Below are 7934 nucleotides of genomic sequence, written 5' to 3'. Positions count from 1 at the left end.
TGTTCCCGATGCACATCCACACAACAATTCACCACCGTGTTGTGTGTGCTAACTGAGATGATGAGCCTGGCCTGGCTGGGAAAAAAAGGAGGAAGATAGAAAAAAGCCCCAAAGAAAACAGGCTCAGGTGGATCCTGTTTCCCGCCGTTACAATCTGACCAGAAAAACAAAGAGTAAAAAAATATATGTAAGGTCAATATATATATAATATAAAATATATATATTAAGAAGTAATATATCAGGGTTTTTCAGGTTTTGATTGCTATTTTAAATTATAGGACTGCACGTGGAAAAATTATTTTCCATCCCACTTCCACATTAAAAGGCAAAGATGGCCATTGAAGTCTATCAATGACACATCATTTCTGCAACATTTGTAGCCGCTGGTTTCCATGCAACTAGTCTACAAGTTGTCATTCATAACCTGACAGACGCTTGACAGTTTGTTACAATAGTACAGCGTGTAAAAAAAGTATTGAGATGGGCCACGTAGGGTTAACTACATGCACGTGTGTGTGTTATGTCACACCAGAAACAATGTTTCTGAGGGCCGCACTTTGACTTGTTAATAACTTATGACTTCGGCTTTTTAAATTTAATATACACAATATTTTGGCTTTTTATACGTTCTATACTTTGACAAATTGTTGACATACATGGTGTTCTATTATTACTATAAAAAAGTGTACAAATTGTCTATGGCTTACTACTCTAACTAACTTTTGAACCTTTAATAGACATTCTATGACATACTGTACAATTCCACATTGCAATTCTGGATTTCCAAGGAAGAAAATATCTTTATTTAAAAGGAACAATTACATCTCAGTTAAATACAAAACTATTTAGAGTAATACATTTTTTTCCCAGAAGTCCAGGACACAAAAAGAAATCAAAAATGTATGCATATAATAAAGGATGCAGTGTGTTTGGTGTACTGTTGAGTAGGGATGTCACAGTGGACACTCTGCTCCATATCCCGGCCCATATTCATTCACCTTCTTCATTAGTGCTGCTTTCACCGCACTGATCTTCTCATCCAGCTCCGACAGACTACAGGCCTGAAGGACAAAGAGAAAAAAACGCTCAATTGATTTAAAAAGAAGTGAACACCCAGGATGCAGTGAAAGGACACTAAGCGGCTCATCACCTGAGCAGGGGACGTCTTTGGTCGTTTGTGGAGGTGACCCTAAAAAAAAAAACACAGGTGCACATTAGACCTTTAGAATTAGTAAAAATTCTGAACTGTCTTGAGCTTTGATAAACATACTGAGGAACGCGTCTCTGCCCATGTTCAAAAAGTGAGCTTGAACTTTCCTAATATCCACTTAATCAAAGACAGAGAGCCATAAGAAAAGAACAGCAGATATGGTATAAACAATATGCATTGAAATAACTTGGTACATCATCTTACAAATCTCTTCTGTCAAGACTTACAAGGGATACAATTTGCATGGCACGAAGATCTGCTTAAAGAAACATGTTTCTTACTTTAAACTGTAAAGCCTTGTGGAATTTTCTCTTTTTAATTTGTTACAAAGGGTTGAGAAACTTAATTTACTGTTCAGTGTTAAATTGTAGCTCCTGCAATATTGGGCAAAATGTGTACAGCTCTCCAGCAAACACCAAACTACAGTATTTTTAGAAATTACCACAAAAAAAAGTGGTACTCTGAATATAAAAGACCCCATCAGTGTATTGAAAGACACTCGACATCTCTTGCTCCGCTCACACAACCATGCAGCGAGTCAAAAGCAGACGGAGCGCAGCATACTCCCAGAAGCAGCATGAGGTGCTGAGACACTGTGAAGAGACATGCAGCATCTTGAGCACACTTACTCACATAACTAAACACACACTGGACAGACTTCACCGACACAGGAAATGACCGCTGAAGTCTGTTTGGTTCTATATGAGGTCCACTATGAAGTCCAATGTATTACTTTGAGCCAGGTTTTCAGCCCGTGCTCTCCTCAAAAACCATGCTGTTGTCAAAAAGAAAAAGTCATTTCTCGAGTGAGCTGTATGCAGTGACCTAAAAGTTAAAGTAAATTTAACCACGAGCGTTGCATTTCTGATTCAAATCAGCTAAAGTGTAACTCGAGGAGGGAAACGTGTTGAAGTATCACAGCATATAAGAGGAAACTCCATTAGCATCAGCGACAAACTCCTCTCAGTAAGTAGATTTCCGTTTTGAAATGATTTTGCCCACAGCAAACCAATATTCTACATGCCAATTTAGAAATCATACACATTAAATGGCAAACTGATGAAGGGCTTGTGGAATGTATGAATTCTGAAAGCAAAATTCAGTGGTTCTTTCAAAGTAACAAAAACAGGGGACGCAAACCAACTTTGTCTCTTACTTTGTACTCAGCAGCGCTGGGGATCAGGCTAAGCAATCATTTTTTATTAAATTGACATCATGATATATTGGCTTGGATTTTGGAAATTGTAATATGGCTAAATGTTAAAGGCTACATTTCAGTTTTCTTACATTTTCCAAAGTTATCAGTCTGTTCTAGCTGTTGTATTATTTGTTTTTGCTTCATAGTCATCGTATCTACAACACTGATGATATTTTGTGAAATGAATACCAAGCTATTTGGTAAAAAATATTGTGAAATTTGATTTTCTAGCTGTAAATATGGAGATAATTCATAAGAATTCTTCATATTCATAGTATCATAAGTATAAGAATTCAAGTATTGTTCATATCTCAAGAATATGACCGTGTGATTAATATTGCAATTCACAATATATTATAGCAAAAATATATCTCAAACTTAGTAATAAATTAACTATCTACTCAATGCACCATTTTAATCTGGCAGAATTTTAGACACAACTAAAAATGAAAGTATTTGTAACACATTGATGAATCTCCCCCTTAGTAACCCACACAAACACGTTCATTGAGCATGTGTCTGCCCTCATAATATAAGGTCTCTTAAAAGTCACGCCGCCAAAAGTATCAGAGTTTCAGGGCTCAAATGCATGTAGTTAGTTATGAGTATAGCTGACTTCTGGTAAAAAGAGTGTATGTGCGCGAATTAAGTCAAACTGAAAACTATGAATAGGACACTAGCACAAAAGGCCTTTGTATGAACTCTGACTAGTAATTAACAAGGGCCTTTCATGTGTCTATTTCAAAGCCAAGACTCACCGTGGACTGAAAGTACTCTGGTGAGAGTCCCTCTAACTCCAAGATACGATCCTCCAGCTTCTTTAGTCTCTGGTAGACGCTCAATGGAACTGGGCCAGCTAAAGAATAGTTGAAAAGGGCTTGAACACTGATCATTTTACATGACAAATTTAACATTTGCACTACAGGGTTGTATCTTAGTAGCGTGTATGTGTAAAAGAGAGGTCAGGTCGTAACAAAAGGTGGCTTTGTTAACATGCCCCATTACTTATATCAGATACAAATTTAATCAATTATATATTATATATAGTATAACTGTTGAACAGTGACCTCTTTGTTATCCACCAAAGAACTAGTTCAGTTCAATAACACTTTGGATACAGCCTGCAATGCCTTTATAATTGCATTTCAATGTGTTCAATTTGTAAAAAAATATCTATAATAATATGTGACACATAAAACCTAACATACAGTGAGACACATCGTGTCCTGCTCTGACCTGTTGGGAGTTTCAGGTGAGTCTCAATGTTGTGAAGTCGTTCTTCAATGGCTGCGTTTCCACAGTCTCTTGCCATCTGCCCCCTGTGCTGCTCCCCAACCTCTGCTTGGCCTGCCCCACTACGTGTCTGGGGTCCGTAAGTGTTGACTACCCGTGTAACTAGCCAGGCAAGGAACATAACATAGAAACGCGATTAATAACATTAAGCAAAGCAGTACGTCCAACGCCCTGTACAGAGCATGCAGATGGACACAGAGGTCTCACGAAGCCCTTGACATTTTTTACCCTTGACAAGATTTAAGGATTATAGACTGATGACTAAATGATGTGTGTAATAAAAAAAGCTATGGTTACAGTTGGTAAAAATAAAGCCGTTCAAAGATGTCACATTGACATTTGTGACAGATCTAATAGTTTGAGTTACCTTTCACATGGCTTTTAAAACCTGGATATGGAGTGAAGACTGCCTCTGTTCTGGCACAGCTGTTTTCTACAGAAGAGAAGAAAAAAATGTCATATACATTTCTTACATTGTTAAAATCAATGATTTCTGTAACTGGCGTCTCGCACAGTCTTTGAATTCAAACAAATATTCTCTGTCTCTTGTATTTCTGGAGTTAGCTGGTTGTGTTCTAAGGCAGAGTGTGTTAGCTACTTCAGCCCCACTCTTGGAGCAGTTCAGCCTGACCTCTCGCCTGTGGAAATCAGCTCTCTCCCAAACATTGGCAATCTGTGTGCAGGCTCCATCTCCACCCTGCCCCCCCAACCTCTTTCCCATTCTCACCCTGATTGCTGTCGATCACGTTGCAAAATTCGCGTACATTGTTTTCATTGATCTCCATTTGCTTGCGTTCCATAAATGCAGATATTCTCCGCTCGATCTAGAGTGACAAAGGAGAGACAACACAGATAACAAGATGGATGGATGAATGGATGAGCTATTGATGGGGTTTTTTCTGAGATCTGGGGCAAACAGTAATTTTCATTACCAGGAATGAGAAATGTAGTGGGAAATTATTCCAGGTAGCCAAAAAAGTTTAACTGCTTGCCATTCTCACATGACGGAATATGAATGCTGTTTGCTTGGCTACCAAAATAAATGCACAACAGAATGGGGCCTCTTGTCCTTCATCCACATGCAATCTCAGAGTAATGAGCATCCACTTCATAATCCATCAAGGACCTGGCCCTCTCTCAAAGCCCTCCAGCAATGTGGTCTGCTCTACCCAACCACAGCACTGAAGGACCCCTTATTCTCTGCTGAATTCGGCTTATCAGATCTCCATCAAACATTTGCTTCACTGCGGCACGTCAAGCAATTACTTATGATTATTCATTTGCTTGACAGAGACTAAAGAGGGCACTAAAATGTTCCTGCCAAAACAGCTGACGGATCTGCTGACGGAGACTAACCTCTGACTTCCTGGCTCTGATCTGAACCATGACATCATCAGCCCCCGTCTCGCTTTCTGCATCCTCTGGGCTGGGAGGATGCTGTTCACACACTGCGGTGGTTTGCTCTTTGACTGACGATGAGGTCACAGCATCAACGTTGTCTTTTGTAGATGATGTAACACGGTGAGCCTCCACCAGCGTCTTTAAGCTTTCTGATACGGCCTATTTTGACAGTTGGGGAGAAAGCATGTGTCATCAAAGCACAAATAAATAAATAAAATAAAAACCCTACTTTCCACCTGTGGGGTGTGGTATGATACATTATTTCAAAAGCCTTGCGCCTCCACAAACATTTGAGTACTGGTCATCAATTTAAAAGAAATTCAGCAAACGCTTTTACTATTAAAATGATAAAATCATGCAATTTAGCAAAATTGCACCACTTTACCTGTAATTGAGTGACATGCTGCTGCAAAGAGTTGTACACGTGAGCATCTGGAGATGACGGCAGATCCACAGCATCAATGTTGACTTCTATTCTCAGAACAGCGTCACTTAATTTGAGCTTGAATTAAAAAACACACACACACACAACCAGTAAGGTTACGCAGCCCGAGACATTAATGTAAAGCAGATTCAGTGTTTGACATAATTATGATTTACTTAGTTGATTATCTGATAATAATGTGTGTTTTTATTGTGAATCCATTACAATTATGTTTTAATAGTTTAGTCCTTTTCCATGTGAAAATATAATCTGCCGGTGGAGTTATCCTATATTTCCTGCTATATAAGTTTAAATTGAATACCTTTGGGTTAAGGACTGCTTGGTTAACTCTTCCTATCGCATTCTTGCTTACAAGACAAAAGGAACGGAATAGGGATGTCATATGTAATTAAAGAATGATTCAACTGGACGTGAACATTATTTACACAGCTAACATGCATTTTTACTACATCAACATTTCCCCCTAGGGATTATTAACAGTAATATAAGTTACCTATCTAACATGAATACGGGTTGCAGCGATGACTAGGGAAAATGAACGGGGGTAATTGTGATTGAAGTCATTTCCCTAAAATCGATGGGGCCAAAGTTATCAGTAGTAACCTAAAATGTTCTCCATTTAAGCAGCAGTGCTACTATACTGAGATGCTAAAAACATTAGCATGTCGCTAGCTAACCTTTATTAACTACACGAACGAAAAGAAACGTCTCTCGCTGCAACTTCGGGCTCAAACAATGTCAACTAACCTCTTTCCCGAAGCCCGACAAAAGCTTCAACATCACACACATGCAGTCCCTGTAGCTAGACAATTTGCTGGATTCATGAGGGGTTGCGTGGTTTCCACTGAGCTTCATTGTCTCCGCCATCGCAGTGGAGCCGCAGCAGAAGCTCTCGTACGATGCACAATCCTGGCCGCCGATTGGTTTGAATGAGACCACGTGAGCGCAGGAGTCGGGGCTGCACACGCACTGACACGCATGCGTGCGCTATCACGACCGTTCATGTGTAGGCTTTTGTTAAGAAATTACTGCTTATTACTTTCATATTTAATTTCATCTAATACAGTTTAATAATCATTCCTGTCATTATATTTATAATCAGCGTTAGATTTTCAAATAAACCTTTAGTTATTATTTCGATAGGAATATTGACTTTTGGTTTGTAATTTTCACTTTAGGAGTAATTTCATGTTGTATAGATTGAAAGATATTGAGGTAAGGCGTGAGACAGAATTTACTTAACAACATTAAAGTTAAAGTTAAACAATCAAGTACAACAACGAGTCCATAAATCATAACAGCAAATTGTTCTTAAAATGAAAATAAGTATTACAATAGATACATTTATTGTATATGTTATTTTATTATATTAGTACTTTTGCTACCCTAATATTATAGTAAATCTCTGACCACCTTGATATGAACAATGGCATATTTACCACTTTTATTGTTCTCTAATTCTTATTTTAGTGGGTTTTTATCTACTTCTTTAATTTTAAAAAAATTATATAGCTCTTAATTTGATTGTCATATTTAATCTTTGCACGGTTTTAAACTGAGCTTTTACATTAAATGTGGTGAAGCTAAAACTCTTGAGAGTCAAAAAATAGATTTATGTCATCTGAAAATAAAAAGCAGGTAGCAATGATATTAGAAGAGGCTCTTGCTTAATAATTTCTCTTTGCTCTCATTAAAAGCTAAAAAAAAAGACTCATATAGATCACAGTAAATCTTTTCAGTAATTTATTGAACACAAAAAAAGAAAATGATCTTGTGGCTGTACTCAATCAAAGTAGCATAATTATATAATCCTATTATACAAAGTAAAGGGCACATCATTCCGCTTCTCAAAATTACATCTATTATAATAAATATTATATTTTCTTTTCAAACAAGAAAAAAATGGTTGCTCAATTTAAAAAAAGCAGTCCCTCGGACCACAGCGGACTGTGCAGCGGGGTATTGGGATGAGTGAATGGCCACAATGGTGCATATTTCTGAGTTGATTGACTGTGGGAAAATCTCCCTCCTCTATTCAGACATGTTCCCCTTCTTTTCATTTAATGAAGAGAGAGAGACTGATGAAGGAAACAACAGTAAAAGAACAATTACAGACGATGAGAAAGCACAAGCACTCAGAACTCAATAATTCTTTTTATACGGGTTAATCATTTTAGGAAGGGGTCTGAAGACCTGCCTTTTAGTTAATTCATCTTGGGTATGATATTCCCCCCTCCCCTTAAAACAGGAAGGGAGCTGTAACACTTGACATAGTTTGACATGCTGAGCCATTGGTGAATGTTCCCACACAGCAAGGAACACAGAGGTAATAATAAAAAACTGCTCATTTGAGCTGTGATTAGTTTTAATTTCTTTAAAATAGCAGG

The 7934-nt window shown here is 37.9% G+C and overlaps 1 protein-coding gene across 1 annotated transcript; it reads right to left on the bottom strand.

Moving 5' to 3' along the window:
* Positions 1 to 773: 773 nt before the first annotated feature.
* mbip (MAP3K12 binding inhibitory protein 1) lies at positions 774 to 6478 on the bottom strand. The gene is made up of 9 exons (XM_037487428.2): positions 6295 to 6478; positions 5488 to 5604; positions 5058 to 5261; positions 4429 to 4525; positions 4069 to 4134; positions 3645 to 3803; positions 3167 to 3264; positions 1151 to 1189; positions 774 to 1061 (listed from the first exon to the last, which is right to left on the bottom strand). The coding sequence occupies exons 1-9, from the start codon at positions 6412 to 6414 to the stop codon at positions 954 to 956; spliced, it is 1008 nt and encodes a 335-aa protein (XP_037343325.2). The 5' UTR covers positions 6415 to 6478; the 3' UTR covers positions 774 to 953.
* Between the last annotated feature and the right edge of the window lie 1456 nt (positions 6479 to 7934).

Source organism: Pungitius pungitius, chromosome 14, assembly GCF_949316345.1.
Source record: "Pungitius pungitius chromosome 14, fPunPun2.1, whole genome shotgun sequence".
Taxonomy (NCBI): Eukaryota; Metazoa; Chordata; class Actinopteri; order Perciformes; family Gasterosteidae; genus Pungitius; species Pungitius pungitius.
The sequence above is the reverse complement of the archived record's forward strand: the minus strand, read 5'-3'. Positions and strand labels throughout refer to the sequence as shown.